The sequence below is a fragment of the Helianthus annuus genome, chromosome 2, assembly GCF_002127325.2.
Source record: "Helianthus annuus cultivar XRQ/B chromosome 2, HanXRQr2.0-SUNRISE, whole genome shotgun sequence".
NCBI classification, from domain to species: Eukaryota; Viridiplantae; Streptophyta; class Magnoliopsida; order Asterales; family Asteraceae; genus Helianthus; species Helianthus annuus.
Genome location: NC_035434.2, coordinates 47,375,550 through 47,399,556, shown reverse-complemented (window position 1 = coordinate 47,399,556; position 24,007 = coordinate 47,375,550). Strand labels below are relative to the sequence as shown.

Genomic DNA, 24,007 nt, shown 5'->3' with positions numbered 1-24,007 from the left:
TCGTTGATCTCATTTGCATCATCAATGCCTTCTAATGGAATTCAGGATAAGTGATCCGCCACTACATTTTCACATATCTTTTTGTCCCGAATTTCCAAATCAAATTCTTGCAACAATAGCACCAACGAATCAAACGGGGCTTTGCATCCATCTTTTCCATCAAGTATCGAACCGCACTATGGTCCGAATACACAGTCACCTTGCTCCCCCAAATATAAGACCTGAACATATCCAAGGCAAACACAACCGCAAGCAATTTCTTTCCAGTTGTGGTGTAATTCAGTTGCGCCTCGGATAACGTCTTGCTTGCATAATAAATCACCACCGGCTTTTTATCAACCCTTTGACCCAAAACGGCTCCAATAGTCGTATCACTAGCATCGCACATGATCTCAAACGGCTTTGACCAATCCGGCGGTTGCAGGATAGGAGCTTTCACCAATTGTTCCTTCAAAACATTAAACCCTTGCAAACATTCCTTAGTAAAATCAAAAGGAACATCTTTTAATAACAAATTACATAAAGGTTTGGTAATTACAATAAAAGCTTTAATAAATCATCTGTAAAAACCAGCATGTCCCAAAAATGATCTTACCCCTTGATATTTTCCGGTGGAGGCAAAGATGAAATAACCCGTATTTTTTCCTTGTCTACCTCCATCCCCCGGTCAGAAATTACATGACCCAACACAATACCCTCTTGTACCATGTCTGAAAAAATGCTCATCATACATCGTTGAAAAGTGGTTGGGGCATTACATAATATGAATGGCATTCGTCGAAAACCAAAAGTTCCATACGGACATGTAAAAGTGGTTTTGTGTTGGTCATCCGGGTGGATTGCAATTTGGTTATATCCCGAATACCCATCTAAAAAGCAATAATATTTTTGACCGGAAAGTTTTTCAATAATTTGGTCAATAAACAGTATCGTGAAATGGTCTTTGGAGGTAGCGGCATTCAATTTACAGTAATCTATACACACTCGCCTCCCGGTGATCGGTCGGGTGGCAATTTGTTCTCCTTGTTCATCTTTAATTACCTGAATGCCGGCTTTTTTCGGCACTACCTGTGTAGGACTCACCCATGCACTATCGGAGATAGGATAGATAACCCCCGCATCCAACCATTTTATTACCTCCTTTTTCACGACTTCCCTCAAGTTGGGATTCAACCTCCTTTGTGTCTTGTGGGTTGGTTTTGCATCCTCGGTAGTGATAATATTGTGCATGACTATGGATGGACTAATACCTTTCAAATCGGCTATCATCCACCCTATAGCTGCCCTGTGAGCCTTCAACACTCTCAACAACCCCTCCTCTTGAGCCGCCTCCAAATTGGAAGCAATGATCACCGGTAAAGTGTCATTGTCCCCCAAATATGCATACTTTAGATGACTCGGCAATTCTTTCAACTCCACTTGTGGTGGACACTCCAATGAGGGCTTTGTATCCGAATTTATCTCCATCGGTAAACTTTCGATTTGGTGGGTCCATGGTGGTCGCCCCTCTTTGACCGCTAGAGCCTCTTGTGTTTGCTCCTCCATCCTCAAAGCACATGTGTGTACCTGTTTAGAGAAATCACAAACACACGTCTCCAAAGTATCTTCCTCATACTCGTGCGGGTCGCACCTGTCGACTAAATCTGCCATAAAACACTCATCACCACCCAAAGAGTTAGAAACATTTGTAAAAACATTCAGTCTCATCTTTGTATTATCGAATTTCATGTCGACCGTACCATATCGACAACCAATTACGGCATGAGCGGTGTTCAAAAATGGCTAACCCAAAATAACATTTTGTTGTTGAATTTGGTCAGCAGATGAGTAATCTAGGACTTGAAAATTATCAGGATAAAAAAATTCATCAACTTTTACTATGACATCCCACAAAATCCCTCGGGGATGCTTATGGGACAAATCAGCTATAACAACCATTGTCTCAACCCGCTTCAATGGACTAAAATCATATTGTTTATATAACCCCCAGTAAAATACTAACTCCAGCTCCGAGATCTAGCAACGCCCTCGACATTTGAAAATTTCCAACTGGAATATTTGTTAGAGGCGTTCCTGGATCTTGGAGCTTAGGAGGAAGATCCCCTTTTAATACCGCACTTACCCATTCCATTAAATCAACCCGTTTAGTCACTTTTTGTTTCCTCTTTTGAGTACATAGTTCTTTTAAAAATTTGGCATAAGTGGATACATGTTTTATCTCTTCGAGTAATGGGAGATTAACTTTAACTTGTTTGAACAATTCCCACATTTCCTCTCTTTTTGTGGACCCTATTTTGAAATAAAGTTCTTTTTACCCGGGTCGATTAAAGCCGAAGGAAATGGAACTTGACTCGGTCCCCCTTCCTCGTTTTTATCTTTTACTTCTTTATTTGTTACCGGTTTTTCAAAATTGGTTTTTTTAGAAAAATTTATGGGTGTGTCATTCCCTTCCTCACTCTCCATACCCGTAATATCCTCAACCACCCCATCAACCAAACCCGGTGATGGGTTAGTTTTGTACTCTTTACCACTTCTCAAAACACTTAGATGATTAATGTTATATTATGAGATGAACTATGAGAAGGATTTACCTTAATGTCACTTGGAAATTGACCTTTACCTTTTTTTCAAATCTTCCACTTCGGTTGCAAGTTGACCTATTTGGATGGTCAAAGATTGAATTGCTTTATCTCGGGTTTCGTCTTTTTGAATGCGAGCATCATCCATTTGGTTCCTCATTTGCATCTCCAATTGCATCACCTTCAACATCTCCATGACTTCTTTTCCACAAAAAAAGCTTTGACCCAAAGACCCACCGTGTTCATTACCCGTTTGATATTGCCTTTGGAATCCTTGATTGTTCCCGCCTTGATAATGTAACGCCCTAACATGTTTCAACCTAAGATTCGCAGCGGAAAATACATACCTAATATTTCTTTCATGATATTCTTTCTTTCACTTAAATACATTAATCCCTTTTTATAAATTAATCAAAAACTAACATACATATATCAAATTAAGTGACCATATACACACCCACGTACAATCCATGTCTTGACTCGATCTTCAACCGCGTACACTTCTTGATGAAATATCCATAACCCTGTACAGCCTGCAGTCACCACATTTAATCACGTCATTAGCAACCAGTGACATAGTACAAAAAAAATCTTAACACATGCATAATGGAGTGCCAACATTTCGAAAAAAATCTTCTAACAATTGGTATCAGAGCCTTAGGCTCTTGATTGCTCGGTTCAGAATTGTTTGCTGCAGAAACAGGGAGTAAAATTTCGAAATTTTTGAAACCTGATAATTAGGGTTTTAAAAATTTTCGAAAATTTTGGTGTGTTTGATTTTGATTTTTGATTTTTGTTGGCTGTTTTGATATTCTGGTTTGCTTGATTGCTGTTTTGCAGGTTTTAGGGTTTGCAGGACTGTTTTTAGTTGATTGTTTGAAGGATTTTGGCTGGAAACACTTGAAGATTCGAAGACTGTTCTTCGTGTTCTTCGCGTTCTTCGTTCTGTTTCTTGTTGATTTTCGAAAATCACTGATAATTTGCTTGTTTTGATTTTGCAGAAAGTTGTTAGAAGAATCAGAAAATCATCAAGTATTTTGATCAGATTGAGTTTCCAAAGTTACCGGGCGAATTTGGCTGTTTTTGGCGAATTTGATTAATTTTGCTGACTGACCAGCGAAATTAACTGCTTTTGGCGATTTTGACTGATCTGCGAACTTAAACCAGCAAACTTACCGGCGAAGTAAATCCAAAGGCGACTTTGGTGATCGTATAACTTTCCACAGCGAAGTTATTACGATTTTCGACGAATTTACCAGTCGTCGTTATAACGAATTTACCAGCGAATTTGACTTGACCAGCAGAATTAACTGTCCAGCGAACTTGAACATCTCAGCGAACAAGACCAGCATATTTAACAGATCAACCAGCGAAATAGACTATTGAACCAGCGAATTTAACTAAAACCAGCGAATTTAGGAGAGAATTTAAGTGGTGGAATTTCAGTTGGCAAGTGTCGGAAATTTTTCGGTGTTTTGCAAATAGAAATTGATCCGTAACTCGTTAGACAGAAGCGTTTGCACCGTTGAACTCGTGTGATTTTTAGGACAAAAAAAAAAGTCTGGAAAATCCCGATTTCGGTTTTTGACATTATATATCATTGGATTCGTCTTTTTGAGACGATTCTAACGGTGTAATTTGGTAACCACTGTTTTCGGACGACTTTTGTACGGTTTTCTCAGTCTGTTAACGTTAAAATGTCAAACATGTCTACTTTGAACGAGCTGTTGAAGATGGAGCATGAGGTTGGTACTACCAACAAACCACCTAAGATGATGAAGGTGGAAAATTATCTAACATGGAAGGATCGTTTTCAGTCCTTCATTGAATATTAGGATACGCGCATGTGGATATGCATCGAAGATGGTTACGTGAATCCTACACACGACTTTGAGGGCAGACCACGTCGAACAGAATATGTAAACATGCAAGATAATGATAAAAAGATGTATGAGGCTGAAAAGAGAGCCTTGGCTGCAATCAAAATGTCGTTACCTGATAGCATCAAACATACCTTCAAAAAGTACACTAACTCAAAGGATATGTGGGATGCTTTGGAGAAAAGATACGCTGGTAATGCTGATGTCAAGAAGAACAAGATTGATCTACTGAAGAAGCAGTTTGTTGTTTTCAAGTACATGAAGCATGAGTCACTTGAAGACGTCATCACTCGTTACTACCATCTGATGTCAGAAATGGACAATTATGAGATCGATTGCTATTCTGATGTAGAGAAGAATGACAAGCTGCTAGATGCTTTGCCTACTAAGTGGGATATCTACATTTTAATGATCAAGGGGGAAGCAGATTATGAAACAAAAGAGCTTGAAGACGTTGTAGGAAAGTTGAGAGCTTATGAGCTCAGCATGAAGAAGAAAGATACTGGATATGATCAGGTTCAAGATCCGGCAGTGTACAATGGGCTTACATCTTCTTCATCTCACAACGCTTCTAGCGACTCTGCTACTGCGTTTTTATCATGTGAGAATGAGCAGGTTATGGTGAATCAGGATGGTGATGTGTGTTTTGTTGCTGCTTCAGGAGGATCATCAGGAGTTAAGAAATCGTCAGCTTCTAAGCAGAGTACTAGTGCTAAGTCAATGCCAATGAGTGTGAAGTCTGCTGAAGAGCATCTGGCTCTACTTGCTTCGTTTGTTGCTTCCTATGAAAACTATATTCAGGGAAAGATTTCTGATCCTGCTACTTTAGATGAAGGCTATGATCAGATTGACCCTGATGATCTTGAAGAGATGGATTTGCAATGGCAAATGGCCATGATTTCTAGGCGTGTGAAAAGGTTCATGAACAGAACAGGAAGAAAGTTTGTGGGAAGGAGTGTTGGTTTCGACAAGACCAAAGTGAGGTGCTTTAATTGTCAAAGTTATGGGCACTTTGCTAGGGAATGTCAGAAACAAAAGCAAGATAATTCGAGCCAGAGTTCAAACAACAGGAATGCATCAAACAACTCTAGCTCAAAGGCGTTGATCTCTACTGCAAGAGAGGGTTCATATGATTGGAGCATTCACTTAGAAAATGATGGGGATGTCACTCAAGCATTCATGGCAGAGATTACTCCAGTCGATGATGGTGAAGCTAAAGTAGATGATGCTGAAGTGAAAGAGGATGCTGAGGTGAAGGTAGAGAATAGAGCTGAAGAAAAGAAAGTTGATCAGACAACAGGTGCTGAAGATGAAAAACAAAAGTCCGAATATGAAAGAGAAGCTGAGGAAAAGGATGCTAAGTATAAACAATTGGAAGCTCAGCTTGCTGCTCTAATGGCCAACCTTGACAAACAAACAGGAGAGGTAAAATCTAATTCTGTGTGTTTAAAATGTCGTGAACTGCAGGGTGAGGTTGACAGGTTGTCTGCACAAAACAAAAGTTTGGTAAGCGAAATGTCTAACATTAAAGAATCAAACTTTTTTGCTAAAAGAAATGAAACGTCATACTTGAAGAAAATAAAAGGTTATGAAAGTGAAATTGAAGCCGTAACCTGCAAATTAAATGAAAAACTTCAAGTCATAGACTTAGCTCATGACATGATGGCTGAAAAAACAAAAGAGATTTCTGATAAAAACAAAGAGTTGTCAGATGCTCAACTCAGAATTGTTGAACTTGAAAAGAAATTGGGTCAATTCAGGGATTCTACTTTTGTTATGAAACATATGATGGGTGGGTTAAAGAAGAGTAATGACAAGACTAGTGTGGGATTCCAAGGCTATAATGAAGTCCCACCTCCTCTTAGTCATGATTATTCATTCCTACCTGATGAAGATGAGCTAAGAAAGTTTATGTCAACAGCACCAAGTAGTTCCACAGCAAGTCGAGGTGATGAGTCTGAGAAAGGTGATGCTAAGAAGGATAATAACAGCAAACCATCTTTGAAAAAGAACACTTCACAACCTAAGAATAAAAATTCGACTTTTGCTAAAAAGATAAATTTTGTTCAAGGAAGTGACATGAAAAATGAGACAGCTGTTATTGAAAATGAATCGAACGTAGAGTTTGCTAAAAATAAAAACAACGAAAATTCTGAAATTAAGCAAACTGAACCAGATTCTTCTAAAGCATCATCATCAATGCCTGAATCTAGTTCAAAGGCTTCAGATAAGAAGTCTTCGAAAAGGATGTCATGCTTCAAATGTCACACCAAAGGACATGTAGCTAGCTGTTGTCCTAACAAAAAGAATGAAGTACAGGTGAATGAGAGGAAGAGAGAGCAGTCACCAGAGATAAATGGTGATAAGCAGGAGAGAGAGTCCAACTCTCCAAAGAAATCTGCTCCTAAGCAACCAGAGAAAGTTGCTGTTGGTGTGGATAAGGCTGAAAAAGGAACTCCACAAGTTCCTCGCTTTCAAAGAAATCAACCTAGATTTCAGCCTACATCTCCACCAGGCAGATTTGAGAGACCTAGAAGCAGTTCACCAAGAATGAACAATCAAAATACAAATAATTTCAGAAGTCAAGGTCAATATAAAAATCGATACCAAAATTATGGTGGTCGAAATTTTTATAACAATGGCTTTAGAAATTATAATAATAATGCTTCTTGGAATCAAAATCAAAATTTTCAAAGGTCAAATAGTCCAAACACACATAGGAACCCTCATGACCAAAGACCTAGTGGAAGTCAAAATCAAATTCCAACAGGTCTAAGATCCAAGACTCCAGTTAGGAGTAATGGATATTGGATGGATGTTCCGGTGGTTGGTGAATTTGGACGACCCAAGACCATTAAGGCTTGGGTCCCCCAATCTAACTAATTTCTTGGTTGGTGTGTGCAGGAGCTGCTAAGGAGGATTATCAACTTGTGGTATGTTGATAGTGGCTGCTCCAGGCACGTGAGGGGGATGCGAGGTTGTTGACTGAATTTGAAGAATATGATGGAGGACAAGTAAATTTTGCGGGTGCGAAAGGTGGTAGAATTACTGGACGAGGAAAGGTGACCAATGGGAAGATCACGCTGGACAAAGTGAACTATGTGGAGCAGCTTAAGCACAATCTTATGAGCGTGTCACAAGTCTGCGACAAGGGTCACTCGGTCCATTTTACCAAGACTGAAGCATTAGTGTTGAAACCAGGTTTGGAAATACCGGACGATTGGATAGTGATGCGAGCGGCAAGGAGAAATGACACTTATGTCATGGACATGGGTGCTAAGGATCCAACTGCAGTGGTGGCGTGTTTACTATCAAAAGCATCTGAAGCTGAATCGATGTTGTGGCACAGACGCATGGCCCATATTCACTATCGCAAAATGAACTATCTTGTTAGAAATGAGCTAGTGAAAGGGGTTCCATTGCGGAGGTTTCAAGTGGAAGACAAATGTCTTCCATGTCAAAAGGGAAAACAACATAAGAAACCTCATAAATCAAAAACAGTAAATTCCATAGATGCCCCTTACGAATTACTTCACATGGATTTATTCGGTCCAGTGAATGTGAGGAGCATAGGTGGAAAGTACTATTGTTTAGTTGTCACTGATGATTACTCACGTTATTCATGGGTTTTCTTTTTAGGTACAAAAGATGAGACAGCAGAGATGTTGATAGATCTTTTTACAAAATTGGAAAACGTCCATGATGCAAAGATCAAGAGGATAAGGAGTGATAATGGCACGGAGTTCAAGAATCGTATTCTGGATCTCTACTGTCTTCGCAAGGGAATTGAACATCAATATTCTGCTCCTTATACGCCTCAACAGAATGGAGTTGCTGAGAGGAAAAACAGGACGTTGATTGAAGCCGCTAGGACAATGCTTTCAGATTCTAAGCTACCAGTTCTTTTCTGGGGAGAAGCTGTGAATACAGCTTGCTATGTCCTAAACAAAGTTTTGACTGTTAAACGTTTTAACAAAACTTGTCATGAATTAATGTTTAACAAGAAACCAAACTTAGAAGGCTTTGAACCTTTTGGATTACCCTGCACCATTGTGCGAAGTAAAGATAAACAAAAATTCGGTGAGGTGGCTGACGAGGGCTACTTTCTAGGTTACGTACCTGGCGCACCGAATAAAAGGGTTTTTAATCTAAAAACTGGTAAAATTGAGGTTGTGTTTAATGTAGAAATTACTTCTTACAAACCTCAACAGTCAACGAGTGGACCAGCTATATTATATGATTATGAAAGTGTTTTTAAATCATTTAATATTCCTGAGTTTTCCAATGCAGATGAGTCTCAGCTGATTCAAACAGTGATAAATGGAGATGATGAAGGCGAGTTCATGCCTAGATCAAATGTTGATATGACAGATGCTCCTGAAACTTCCCAAGATGCTGCTGATACTGATTCAAGTGACGATGAACCCGAACCCAATCAGGGGGAGGATTTCATTAATCCGTTTGCGGATCAGCATATTCAGGGGGAGGTTGGATCAAACCTTGGTGACAATTTGGAAGTCGATGCGGTTGCTACTACACGAGCAAATAGGGATCATCCAGTTGACATGATACTTGGAGATCCTACTGCAGGTGTTCAGACGAGAAGAAGCATAGCAGCGAATACTGGGTTATTTGTTTCGATTGAGAAGACTGGGATTGTGAATAAATGCTTGTATAGTTGCTTTATTTCCCAAGAGGAGCCGAAGAACATTCATATGGCTCTTAAAGACAATTCATGGGTTGAAGCTATGCAAGAGGAATTGGCCCAGTTTGCTAAGTTGAAAGTTTGGGAGTTGGTTGATCTTCCTAAAGGTGAAAGAGAGATTGACACTAAATGGGTATTTAGGTGCAAGAAAGATGAAAGAGGTATAGTCACGCGAAACAAGGCTCGATTGGTGGTCAAAGGTTTCAATCAGCAAGAAGGGATAGATTACAATGAGGTGTTTGCACCAGTGGCAAGGTTGGAGGAAATTCGTTTGTTTCTGGCTTTCGCAACTTTCAAGGGCTTCAAAGTTTACCAACTAGACGTGAAGAGTGCGTTTCTTTACGGGAAAGTCCAAGAAGTGGTGTATGTCTCACAACCAGATGGGTTCGTTGATCCAGATTATCCAGATCGAGTGTACAAACTTGATAAGGCTTTGTATGGGTTACATCAAGCTCCCAGGGCGTGGTACGAGACACTGTCTACACATCTGATAAAGAATGGTTTTGAAAGAGGTCAGATTGACAGTACACTGTTCATCAAGAGGAAGAAGGAAGATTTTCTGCTGGTACAGGTGTACGTGGATGACATCATCTTTGGGTCATCTGATGAAAGCATGTGTAAAGAGTTCGAGCAGGTGATGAAGAGCAAGTTTGAAATGAGTGCTATGGGTGAGCTATCTTACTTTCTGGGATTACAAGTTGAACAGAAGGCGGATGGGATGTTTATTCATCAAACAAAGTATGTGTATGACATTTTGAGTCGGTTCAAAATGAATGATTGCACTACTTCCAACACACCCATATGTGAAAATCACAATCTTGGCCCAGATCATGAAAGTACTGAAGACGTTGATCCTACTCAATACAGGGCAATGATTGGTTCTCTGATGTACTTGACTGCTTCAAGACCTGACATCATGTTTGCCGTATGCTTGTGTGCCAGATATCAGGCGAATCCTAAAGAGTCACACATGAAAGCAGTGAAGCGGATTCTTCGTTACTTGAAAGGGAAACCTAAACTTGGGTTGTGGTATCCAGCTGATAGTGATTTGACGTTTGTTGCTTACACTGACTCAGACTTTGGAGGATGCAAGTCGAACAGAAAGTCTACAACAGGTGGTTGTCAGTTCTTAGGAGGCAGGATCGTGTCTTGGCAATGCAAGAAGCAATCCTGTGTGTCTACCTCTACGTGTGAAGCTGAATATATTGCTGCTGGAAGCTGCTGCTCTCAGGTTCTCTGGATTCAACAGCAGATGCGCGATTACGGTTTGGATTTCACTCGTACTCCTATTATGATAGACAATAATGCCACTATTTCAATAACTAATAATCCCGTGAACCACAGTCGCACAAAACATATTGACATACGTCATCATTTTATACGGGATTGTGCTGAAAAGAGACTAATTGAATTACATCGAGTCGACACAGAGGATAACCTGGCAGATCTTTATACTAAAGCATTTGACAGGGCTCGCTTTGAACACTTAGTCGAACTCAACGGGATGAGGAATCCTGAATAACTGGTTTTTCATAAGAATTTTTGTAAATAGTTTACTGCTTTTCCTAAAAAAAAAATCAAAAACACAAAAAAAATTGAAAAATCAAAAACATAAAAAAAAATAGAAAATCAAAAATGAGATTTCACTGTGTGAAAAAGGAGAAATGATAGTACATCAGCAAGTTAGACTGTCACACTGAAGTTGAACCTAAATTGTTTAAGTGTGATAGCAGCTTCATCATATGATGTACCAGTAGGCAAAAAGCATGAAATAATCAACTTACCAATGTGATATAAACATAAATGAACTGAATATGAGTGGGGAACACATTAGTGGTGTATGGTTTAATGACCTTAATTCTTGCGTTGATAGATTGCCAAAATCTGAAGTTTTGGGTCTTTATACTGTTGTTTCAACTAGGGATATCTTGGCTGTCTGTCTGTTAGAACTAAAATTGTACATGACCCCAGGAAAGATAGTCACTTGGAATTAGCTCATTTCTATTTGAATGTCTGTATATTTCCCGATACACACAATTTTGATCTGATTCTGAAATCTTCTCTGAAAAAAGTCGTGTACCTCCTCTGCTGCATCCAGATATATGCTGACCTGGAGGTGCTAGGCAACGACAGCTTCTGCTGCATCCAGATACATGCTGACCTAGCTGTTCGTTGTCGCGCTATAGATCTAATACACCCGAAAGAGGCCCTCAAGTGCCCAAAAGAAACCCAAGAAACCTATATCAAACTGAGAAAATCTCATTTGATCTGTATATTATACCATCTCTACTAAAGATCTATTTTGTTCTCTTCTCAACCTATTCCCAGTTAAGATTTCAGAAATCAGGATTGGACTTGTGAAATATGTGGTAGGGAGGATACTTGCATGATAGAGTGTGCTGTTTATATTTCCAGGATTTGATTAGTATTTATTTGGGTGTTCATAGTTAAGTAATTAAAACATGATAAAACAGTTTATATGCAGAACTAGACACAGTCAGGATATCTTAAAGTATGAATTCAGTATACTCACCTACTACGATGAATCTTTGTGCATACCTTGATCGTGGGGGTATATCCTGAAGTGGGACACGCTCGTATTTCAGAAAATGAATGGTACTTGAAATGTTCATGCATTTTGTTTAAGAGGACAAACATACTGGTAATCGTCTTGAACTGCTTTTCACGAAAAATTAAATAAAGAATTATATGATTGTGTGAAACAGTTTGCTTGTGCTGATATGATCTTCTTACCAGTGATTCTCACAAAAATAGAGTGTTTATTGTTTTTGTTTATTTACTTGCTTTCAGAAAAATATAAAAATCCAAAAATAGTGTCATTTTCTGTTTAAAATTCTTAACGTACGGAAAACTGTTATTCATGGAGGAATTGTTACTGATAGGGGGAGACGGTGTTAGAAAGTGAGTTCAAAATTTTCAATCAGGCAGGTTCTTGTGTGTTGAACAAAAAGTTTTGCGTGTTGGTGATGAAATTGAAAATGCTTAATCTGTTATACAGTTTAACTAATCTCTTGAAAAATAATAATTTATTTAACTTTTGTTGAAAAATTCTTATGGTTTCTCGAGATGTTTGTTTTATAGTATACAGATTGAAGCAGTTTGTTGCTGAGAAGTTGCTGTAACGTGTGAAGATGAGAGTTTGATTGGATGCATGGTAGAACCTCCTTTCTATATTGCAGACAAAGATTGAAGAGTTTGAAGATTGCTGTGCAAATGCTAAACTGGAGTTTACTCAAACGCTAACGTGTTGAAGATTTGGTGATTGGATGCATCAGCTTAGGGGGAGTTTGTTGCTGACAGTCTGTTGCTGACAGAAGCTATTAAAGCTGAAGCTATCCAAAGACCAAAGACAGTGCAAGATTACTTGAAGATTGCAAGAAGACTAAAGACAAAGTTTTGACTAAAGACAAAGTTTTTATGAAGCTATTGTCAAGGGGGAGTTTGTTGGTGCATGTTTGTGACAACAGCTTAGATTTGGTCTTTGGATATCTTGTAATTAGTTAAACGATAAACAGTTAGCGGGTTTAGCTTTGTAATAGTTAGTTGTAATGTTTGGGCTAACTAAACCCAAAGGATTGGGTGATCGGGGGCGAATTGGGCCTGTCCAATTCGCAGCCCAGGAGTCTTTAACCTAGCCAGTTGTGAACCTTGTGTTATATAAACAAGGTTAGACATTAGGGTTAAAGTTAATCAGCCAAAACAGAGTTTGAGAGAGACATAATTTCGTGAGAGCTTGCTTGGACGAAATTAGGGTTTGTGTTTAGGGTTTGATTGATTGTAATCAATCTTGATAGATAATCAATAAAACCCGGTTTGATTGAATTGTTGTTTCTGTTTCCTACACGTTTTCTGTTACAATCTGATCTAGAGGATTCCGCACTCTAGGTTAGATAAACGATTCTGTGAAGATCCATAACATCAAGGGGACAATTGTAGGTCCCCTTGATGTTATGGATCTTCACAGAATCGTTTATCTAACCTAGAGTGCGGAATCCTCTAGATCAGATTGTAACAGAAAACGTGTAGGAAACAGAAACAACAATTCAATCAAACTGGGTTTTATTGATTATCTATCAAGATTGATTACAATCAATCAAACCCTAAACACAAACCCTAATTTCGTCCAAGCAAGCTCTCACGAAATTATGTCTCTCTCAAACTCTGTTTTGGCTGATTAACTTTAACCCTAATGTCTAACCTTGTTTATATAACACAAGGTTCACAACTGGCTAGGTTAAAGACTCCTGGGTTGCGAATTGGACAGGCCCAATTCGCCCCCCATCACCCAATCCTTTGGGTTTAGTTAGCCCAAACATTACAACTAACTATTACAAAGCTAAACCCGCTAACTGTTTATCGTTTAACTAATTACAAGATATCCAAAGACCAAATCTAAGCTGTTGTCACAAACATGCACCAACAATCATGCTTTTTCTTATACAAGCCCCTTCATCCATCAGTTCGATCATTCGCATTGGGTTGCGGAGTCAACCTTCACTTCCTTTGTTAACATGCCTGTAATTCACATTAATTCTCAATAGAAAAAACGGTTAGTGTCATTAGCTTCCCTTCATAGAAACATGTCCTCAAGGACACATAACTCATTTTATTCATTCAAACATATAACTAAATACCCACTCAAGCATGTATTCACTTTCTATACGTACACATACTTATAATTTACATCCTACATGTATAACTCCTTAATTCATCTTTATGCATAATTCATTATGTAAGTTCCCTTTCTTACCCAAACTTAATCAAATCTCTTTCTTAACCTCTTCCAACCCATTTCCATTAAAACTTAACTTAGTAATAACATCGATTCATATCTTCTTACATTGCATTCAACAATTACCATATATCATAAATACACTACCAAACAAAAGGGGTAAGTTTGGAGTTCACTTACCTTGCGCGTTCGTATTTGCGTTTGCTTTACTTGAGTCTTCTTAGCCCGTTTAGCCTTCCATGCTCTCAACCATTTTGACATGATTCCAACACATTCATGTCATTACATTTGCATTCTTATTAGCATATATGCTTATATATATAAACAATCATATCAAATTCACATCTCATATATGACCTTTGTTAATCCATTCAAACAAGCATAAAGCATACTCAACATTATCCCTACATAATCTTCACATGAACTATATCTGTTTACTCATTACTTGCATGAAATTTCACGTATTATTGTCTTTTAGACATTTCATCGAACACTTGGTGTGCGTACTACTTTCTAAGCATGATGTACAAGTAATTATAACACATTCATCCTAAATTCATCAAATAAATCAACTAATTCTTTCATAATAAAAATCATTACCCTAATCTTTAATTTACTATTTTGACCTTGAACATATGGTTCGAAATCCATTATTCACAACAATTTCATCAATAACAATCAAATTAACATGTAGAACTTCACAACTTCTAACAATTACTTGATATATAAGTGGGTTTTGCCCTAATCATACTCATATTCGAAATTTAGCATCTATTAATGTCTAGACATTCATAGCAACCATTAATCATTCTAAATTTTTGCATTACATTCACTAATTACATTAAACCCACATAATCAAACATCATCAAATCAAGAAATTTCATTTACTTGAGATCAAGAACACTTAGATAATCAGAATTCCTAGCTCATGCATTCGATTCTTCACTAATTTGGCTTTCAATTGATGGAATTTTAGAGATTTAGGGTTTTGAGAGGGAAGGAGTCCCTCTTGGTCTTCTCACGATCGCACACTAGACTCAAGTCTGGTTTCTTTTTCTTTTTTTTTTATCATGTTTTATAACAATATTTACACATGTAGTCCCTCATCATTTAATCCCTATTCACTTTGGTAATTTACCTTCTAATTTAATCATCTTTCTTTTACTAACTTTTATTTTGACATAATTCTATATATACATTTTCCATTTTAACCTATTAGAACATCACTATACATTATACTTTTAGGACATACGAGAATTTGGGGTGTTACAGATAAGCACCGTGGTTGTTGAACGGTTGGCGAGGAACAAAGTTTCCTTGATGTCCTTGGAAGTTCGGATTCGCTTGGTTTGATGGATTCCGGTATCGAAAATTTGGATAGTTTCGTAACCCGGGGTGATATGTGTTCGAGTTCATGTTGAAATTTCTTCCACCGCCCCCTTGACCTTGAATAGCATTCACATCTTCATCTTGCCCTTCACCTCCTAGGAAATTTTCAGCTTCTTGACCCAACTCATTGAAAATTGTACAAAAATCATAAATTTGATTTGTAGTTTGCACATTGCCATCCTCCGCCGCATGCACTTGGGTTCTCATAACCACTGGTTTCACTCTCCTAGATGATTGAGCCTTTTTTATGTGACCGCCATTTGCTCCAAAAATGCCCAATCGTCTTGGTTGTAATTGGTACTAAATGTACCATTTGTGATTGACATTATATCACGAGCATCTTCAGAATTCAGCCCCTCGTGAAATGCATTCTACAATTCCCACAACTCAATCCCATGATGAGGGAAATTTTTAATCATCATGTTAAACCGCTCAAAAGCTTCATGAAACATTTCACCTTGTTATTGTTGGAAGCTTCACAAACTCCTTCTTGCATCCTTGGTCTTTTGGGCGGTGAAAAATTCTTCTAAGAACCTTTGTTGCATCTCCTCCCATGTGTAAATCAAAGCCGATGGTAAAGTGTAAACCCTTCTCTTCGCCTTATCTTCCAACGAGAATTGAAACGATACCAACTTACTAGCCCACCGATAGTGTTGCATATAGAATCATATGCCTCCAAGTGAAAATAAGGTTCTTCCGTTGCTAACCCCTTGTACTTTGGCAAATTTTGGAGAGAATTCTAACTTTAAATGTCATCCCTTGTTGATTTTGAGGAATAACTACAAGTGAAGGATTGTTGGTGATAATCGATCTAAAGTGTGCTTCAATACCCCTCACTACCTCCTGATTATATCTTTTTGGTACACCCAATCGAACACTTGGATTTGGTGGACCCATTGGTCTTTGGACCGGTCTTTGCGGTGCAAATTGTTGTGGTCGTGGTTGAAACATTTGACCCATTTGTTCTTGTGTTGAGGAATTTTCCTTTGAAATTGTAGCCCTTGTTGTGGTAATTGTTGTGGCACAATTTGTTACATGACTTGTTGTTGTTGAGGTCTAACAAATCCTTGCATTCTTTGCCCTTGCACATAAGTGTAGTCTTCTTGATCTCCATTGCCCCCCAAAACATATCCTTCCTTCTCGTATCCCGCAAACTCTTCCTCATAACCATCATCATATCCATCTCTTCTCGCTTCCATAGTTTGCAAAAATTGAGGTTGTTGATATTGCAAACCCGGTTGTAATGGTGGTTGGAATGTAGAAGTAGTATGGACTATGGATGAATTTGGTTGAAATTGAGGTGGTGGTGGTATTTGTTGAGAAAAGGATGATTGGCCAGAGGTTTGGAAGAAAGATGAAAAGGGTGGAACGGTTGATGAAAGGTGGTAGCTAAATGTATGTTCGGTTTGGGTACTTGTATGTAATGTGGTGTTATTTGGTTTAAGGTCATGTATTGGTGTAGGATTGGTAGTAGAAACTGGTGGAGGTGTGGATGGTGTTGTTTGACCCGTAGTCGGTGGTGATGGTTCCATTGTATTGTTTGGTGTAGTAGGTGAACCAATAACTTTCGTTTCTCAAAGTAGGACTCTGTTTCGTCACAAAGTTCGCTCAATTTCCAGATCAAATGCTAGTGGTGATAGCTTGTGAGTGCCTCTCATATGCATGCACTTGTCAATACCTGCACACTAAACACAACCAGCGTAAACCCGAAAAAAATAAGAAACTAAAACTACAAAAGATAACACACGTTGCGCACTACTCCCTGGCAATGGCGCCAAAATTTGACGTGATGTCGAAGTCTCACTCAAATTTAATCCAATTATAACTAATTAGCTACCGGTATGCGGGTATCGAACACAGGGAGTTTGTGGAAATGTATTATCTATGTAGCTTTCCTAAATGACTAAATTAAACTAAGTGCAAAAAGCAAACTTCAGAAATTTTGATTGATTGGTTTTAATTATCTAAATTGATCTAAATTAGATTTCAAATCATAGTTGAGTTTTAAAAACAAACTATGAAGGTAGCGATCATCCTAAGTTTCAGGTTTTAAGCGACACTAATGTTCATGCTCAACTAGAAAGAACCACATAGACATGGCTCATTTTTGGTTAAACGTTTGTGATGAAAGGGAACTAAGTACTCGGATTCCAAGAACGCGAGGTTGATACCTGATGACCAATTAACTAATATCCAACCCTAATCCCTCCCATGATATCTCGATTGCCAAAGGCACCAAGAACGTATGGTTTAGACCATTGTCCAAACACAAATTAACACTTTACAACTATCTTCCAAACACGATAACAAACTAAACAAACATTGCAAAGTTCATTATTCTATAAATTCAAGCATAAACATAGTGTCTCAAACAAACCTTACACTTAGGATGATCACCAATGAAATTAGCCTCTCATAGTGTGGTGAATCATAATAACATCAAGAGTATTGTTAATAGAAATCAAAAACATAAACCCAATGTTTGGAATCTTCAAAATCACCAAGAAAAAGCTAATTTTTGCCCAAAGCTGCTCCCAAATCGCACTCAATGATTGGAATAATGAAAAGGCACCAATAATTGTCAATAAAAGAGGGAGTTACATTTCTGGCTGGGCTCCACCGTAATTTACGCCAGCCACCTTAAATTATGGCCCAAAAACTCTTACGTTCATTCTCTACTATCTTACGGTTGAGATTTCATTATGTGGTCTAACGTAAATTACGGTACCCACCGTAATTTATGGTAGACTCTAGGCTCTTCTCCTTTGTTCGTCAATTACACACATGCAACTTCAATCCAACCAAGTGATTTCCAAAGCTGCAATTCCACTCCTTTTTAAGCCCCGAACATACTTGAAACACAAGCAATCGTAGTAATCTATTCCTAGACAATTACTTGATTAAATGCGGGATTTAGCTACCATTTATACCATTTAAGGGTCTTCCTACGGACTCCCCGTGACCCATGCACGTCCCTTATCTAGGCGCAAATTACCTCATCGCGTCGCGCGAACGAATTGGCATAATCCCTTCGCGTAGTACAAAGGGCTAGTCTAGGGCATAGGTGGGCATGCCACGTGGTTATAGGAGTCCCTGGTCAATTCACAGGTTGGTCGCGTCACGCGACCAGATTATATTAGGACCATCGCGTAGCACGATCTGGTCATCACTTAATATTTCTCATTTTACGTGCTGGTTCTAGTTATGCTGGTTTGAAGTTTCGGCTACGATTTGTTTAGGTCGTTTTTCGATGGTTGTTACATCCTTCCCACCATGTCTTAAATGTCGTCCTCCAGATTTACTGGAATAAGTAAGGATATGTTGGTTTCATTTCTGACTCTAGCTCCCATGTGTATACTAATCCTCTTTTCGAATTCCATTTCACTTTAACCATAACTAACATCTTGTGTTTCAGATTCTTAATCTTTCTATCTTCTATTTGCAAGGGTTTCTTAACAAACTTCAACTTTTCATCTACCTCTAGGTCTTAAAGAGGTACTATCAGTGATTCATCAGCTAAACATTTCTTAAGGTTACATACATGAAAGATATCATGTACACCTTCCATTTCCTTTGGTGGTTGTAGCTGATAAGCGACTGGTCCTATTCGTTGAATAACTTTAAATGGTCCGACATACCTTGGGTTTAACTTACCTTTCTTACCGAATCAGACTACTCCTTTCCAAGGGTAAACTTTTAATAGTACGTTGTCTCCAACTTGAAATTCCAGTGGCTTTCATCGGTGATCGACATAGCTCTTTTGTTGGTCTCGGGCTGTTTTCAATCTTTCCTTGACCTGAATCACTTTGTTAGTGGTTTCTTGTACAATTTCGGTACCTGATAATTGACTTTCTCCCATTTCTGCCCAACATACCAGAGTTTGGCACTTTCGTCCATAAAGTGCCTCAAATGGGCAACATTAATGCTTGTGTGATAACTATTGTTATAAGAGAATTCTATCAAGGGTAGATGATCGTCCCAACTTCCTCCAAAATCTATAACACATGCCCTTAGCATGTCTTCTAAGGTTTGGATTGTCCTTTCACTTTATCTGTCTGTTTGTGGGTGATAACATGTACTTAGGTTTAATCGTGTTCCCATAGCTTTTTGGAAACTTTTTCCAAAAGTGAGAAGTGAAACGACTATCTCTATCAGATACAATGGATAGCGGAATTCCGTGTATTGACAATATCTCATCCACATATAGCTTTGCTAGTCTCTCCATACTAAAGGTTTCCTTCATTGGTAGGAAATGAGTTGATTTGGTTAATGGATCCACAATCACCCAGATTATGTGGTTACCTTTCCTGGTTCTAGGTAACTTAGTAACAAAATCCATTGTTATTAATTCTCATTTCTATACTGGCATTTCTAATTGCTGAAGTAAACCTGAAGGCTTCTGATGTTCAGTTTTAACTTGTGAACAAATTAAACACTTAGAAACGTAACTATCTATGTCTTTTTCATTCCTATCCACCAGAAATTATTCCTCAAATCTTGATACATCTTGTTACTACCAGGATGCATCGTATACCTAGATTTATGGGATTCCTCTAAAATTCTATCTCATATATTTCCTTATATAGGTACCCAAATTCTTTTCTTATAGAATCTCCAAATTCCATCAGTTCCTTGTTCTAATTCTTTTATCATTCCTTTCATTCCTCCAACATCATCCTTGATTGCTGTTTCTTGGGTATTCTTCAATTGTTCTATTAAATCTATCTGCAGATTTAATCTGAGAGTACGTACTCGTTTTGGCATATCATGATACTTACGACTTAAGGCATCAGCTACTACCTTAACTTTACATTCGTGATATTGGATATCACAGTCATAGTCACATAGAATTTCCATCTATCTCATTTGTCTCATGTTTAATTCCTTTTTCCCAAAAATATACCTTAAGCTCTTATAATCTATAAACATGGTAAACTTACTACCATACAAATAATGTCTCCAAATTTTAAAGGCAAAATTATTGCTCCTAACTCTTGTATAATTCTCCTCGTGCTTCTTCAGCTGTCTGGATGTATAGGCAATTACTTTTTCGCGTTGCATCAGAACGCATCCTAATCCTAATCACGAAGCATCACAGAAGATTGTGGCGAAAACGGGGATCATGGAGAATTTTGAGCCGAATTTGGCATTTGCGAGTAAAACATGAAACCGGGTATCGACATTTGTGGGGATAGTGAAGAAGGTATGATCGGATGGTACTTTACTTTACCCGTTTGTAGGTTCCTTCGGTACGGGTTCTAGGTGTCCATTGCTTGACGTTGAGCAAAAATCAAGTGATTAGGGCTAGATGCGGTGACATGGTTAGGTATATATGTTTATATGGTGTGGTATGTTTTTATATTAAACATTTTTTGAAATGGTATGATTCAACAACGGTCAAAACAACATTCAATTCTCTCATCACGTGAACATATTGATAGCGCCCCCTTTAGCAAGCTTGGGACGGTGTTGGGGTCACGTCATGCGAAAAAAACACTAGGAAGATCTATCTTGTATTCTGAGGTTATCATTTACCTTGCATTAATGTATGCACCAGATACAATGAGCAGAATTTTAAAACCATTGTTGTTGGAATTAGTTAATTGGAATTTGTTGATTGACTGACACACAAAGGCGCCACCTTGTTGATAAGCTTAATTGGTAAATCACCATAACTTTTTAGTAAAGATGATTTTTTTTAACAACTAATGAATAATACACGGTTACATAGGATAACCCAATTGCAAAATGTGACCACATACGTTTACGATTGAAGACAACGTTGGGTAAACCTATACCCACCATCTCTCGTTCTGAAGTAAACCTGTCACTCGAAGAACCACAACAGTAAAGTTCAAGTTCGGTTAACAAAGATGAGTAAATGGTGCAAACCTAGGCAAACAAGTAGATCCCATCCAATCCATATTCATCGTGAATATGGAAAATCAGCTCTGATTTAACATAATCCATTAAAGTAAATTATTAAAGGCATTGAACACCAATCGTTCATAATTCTAATTTTATATAGAATATATGTTTATATTTGAATTGGCTTTGATACATGATATATATACTTGATTGGCTTGTATACAGAAAGTTTAAGCCATCCCCATGATAACAAAAGATAAACCTATCTTTTTTATATTAAACAAAAATAATTTTTTTAAATGTTACGGTTCAACAACGGTCAAAACAACATTCAATTCTCTCATCATGCGTTGGCACTTGCCAACAGCCTCACGAACCCATTGATAGCGCCCTATTAAGCAAGCTTGGGACGGTATCGTGGTCACTTTATGTCAATGTGGCACAAGACGCTACCCCACAACGGTCAATCTAACCGTTCATAAATGTCATGTTTCATAAAGTAATGATCTCATTTGCACCAGCACACACAGATTACGTCAAACATTTTTGTTTATTTAGCGGCACCCCAAAAAAACACTTGAAAAAATCCATCTTTTTTAAGCCATGATCTCTGCACCAGATACAAACTAAGAATTTTAAGCCATCATTGTAGGAATTTGTTAATTGACTAACAAACAAAGGCGCCTCTTTGCTAATAACTAAATTGGTAAATCATCATAAACATTTAACAAAGATCTTTTTTTAAACAACTAATCAATAAAAGTCTAGACATCGGCGTAGACCACTACTTCCGGCAATTCATTCGCTCCCACCACCGCATCCTCCGTCTGTCTAAACAACTCCATGGCGTCTTCCGTCTGCCTAAACGCCACTGCAGCCTCAGCCGCTGCCTTTTGTATATCCTTTACATTGTTAGACTCCGGTACAGGCAGCCGCCAAACTGAGTCGGCAAGATTTAAACAAGCCGACCGCCCCCTCATGGCCAAAACCGCCACATCGTGTGCCCGGGCCGCCATTTCTGCTGTCGGATATGTCCCCAGCCACACTCTTGATTGATTATTTGGTTCTCTCACTTCACACACCCACTTGCCGGGGTTTCTTCTCCTCACTCCATGGCAAACCGGGTGTCGAGTCTCCTTGAACTTTTTCCTTCCGGCTCTCTTCTTCGGGGTTCGCGAAGCCAGCATTAGTTCTCCGGTGCTGCTGCTACATTCAGAAGCTGAAGAGGTGTCCATAATCTGATTACTAATTTGTTTTCAGTTGGTAGTTACAGTTTGCTAGTTGTGAGTGAATTGTTTTGGTTTAGATTTAAGTGTGAAATATCTAAACGATGAAGTATATATAGGTTTTTGTATGCGTGTGCGGACAGCAGTAAAGACTAAAGAGTGTTTGTGGTGCGGTTGTAGGATACAAAATAAGGATGGTAAGTAGAAAAAGAGAATGATAAGTGATAACCAAGTGGTTGCTGTTTGGCTTTAAGTGTTCAAAATAAATAATAAATAAATAAATAATAAGGATGGTAAGTAGAAAGAGAGAAATATAAGTGGATAACCAAGTGGTTGCTGTCTGACACGTGTAGCTCCCATTGTGCATGCATGATGCATGGTAGTTATTAATTTTTTAACTCTCTCGAGAAAACACTAAGGTTTTTAACAAGTGCTAATGCATGGATTACAAGCATCATCAACACATGAACTTTTTATAATAATTTCATGTAAATTGCCATTTTAATCGCTGAGATTTGGTATAAATTGTCATTTTAGTTTAAATAGTTTTTTTTTTCTACCCTGCGTCCTTGACTTTTCTACTTTCTTGCCATTTTGATCACATTGCCTAAGTCCGTCTAAAAATCTAATTATAAACAAGGGTGCATAACTTTTGTGTAGAGATAACTAGACATAGTTTACAACATAATTTATAAACATCATAATAATTTAATGCCAAAAATATCCCTGATTATAACCTTGTTTTTAGACTAAATTAGACAATGTAATCAAAATGTCAAGAAAAAGGAAAAATCAGGGACCCAAAGGAGAAAAAAAACTATTTGAACTAAAATGACAATTTGGACAAAAACTCCTAGACTAAAATGGCAATTTACTCAATAATTTCGATCCTAACAAATATGCCACTTAAACTTTGTAGTCAATTAATCTGTTATATGTTTTTTCACTTCCATTTTCCCAACCAACTGTAAGATAGCATGTGTCACACTAACAACACTTTTTTATAGTTTGTTGTTTTATAAACTTCTTCGAGCATACCGTAACGATGTGATCACTTTTATCTACGTTTTATTGAAAGTTTTATTTAAAACTAACTGTCGTGATAATGAACAAATAATCAAAACTCAAAAGTACATCTTCCTAGCCATTTTTTTCTTTTCTATCACTACAAGAATACGGGGCAATAGGGGGCGATAGATGTCGTCGCTAAAGACCCCTTATGTCGCCGATAAAGGTTGGCCAGTATTACCCCATATGTCGCCGCTATTGGTACATGTCGCTGCTAATGCTTTAGCCGGAGTTTTGCCTAAAGCTTCACCGGAGACGAGTTTTACAGGTCGTTGATGCTCGATTATCTACCGTCCATGGAAAGATGGAAGTAATAAACTGGTTATCCAAAACCTCAAACAAAGATGGAAGACAAAGGAGCATTATATGATCATTCAAATCTCATATATTTAATCCAAAAACTCAAACAAAACTCAAACAAAGCTTTCTACATAAAATTACATTACACAGTTTCTGCATAAAACTAAAAAACAAGCCGGAGCTTGACGAAGAAGGTGCTCAATTACGGTGGTGGTTGACGGAGATGGTGCTCCAGTGAC

At 38.1% G+C, this 24,007-nt stretch overlaps 1 protein-coding gene and 1 non-coding gene across 2 annotated transcripts; one reads left to right on the top strand and one right to left on the bottom strand.

Moving 5' to 3' along the window:
* Positions 1-15,696: 15,696 nt before the first annotated feature.
* On the top strand, positions 15,697-15,804 carry LOC118490023. Its single transcript, XR_004888033.1, has one exon. It is a non-coding gene; the product is annotated as a small nucleolar RNA R71 (small nucleolar RNA).
* A 6,134-nt stretch (positions 15,805-21,938) lies between these two features.
* LOC110903171 (dehydration-responsive element-binding protein 1D) lies at positions 21,939-22,409 on the bottom strand. The gene has a single exon (XM_022149310.2). It carries the CDS (start codon positions 22,407-22,409, stop codon positions 21,939-21,941), a length of 471 nt encoding a protein of 156 aa, XP_022005002.1.
* Between the last annotated feature and the right edge of the window lie 1,598 nt (positions 22,410-24,007).

What these genes read in the sequence shown, in the direction of transcription:
- LOC110903171 (XM_022149310.2), bottom strand. Translation starts at nt 22,409, where the DNA reads ATGGACACCTCTTCAGCTTCTGAATGTAGCAGCAGCACCGGAGAACTA.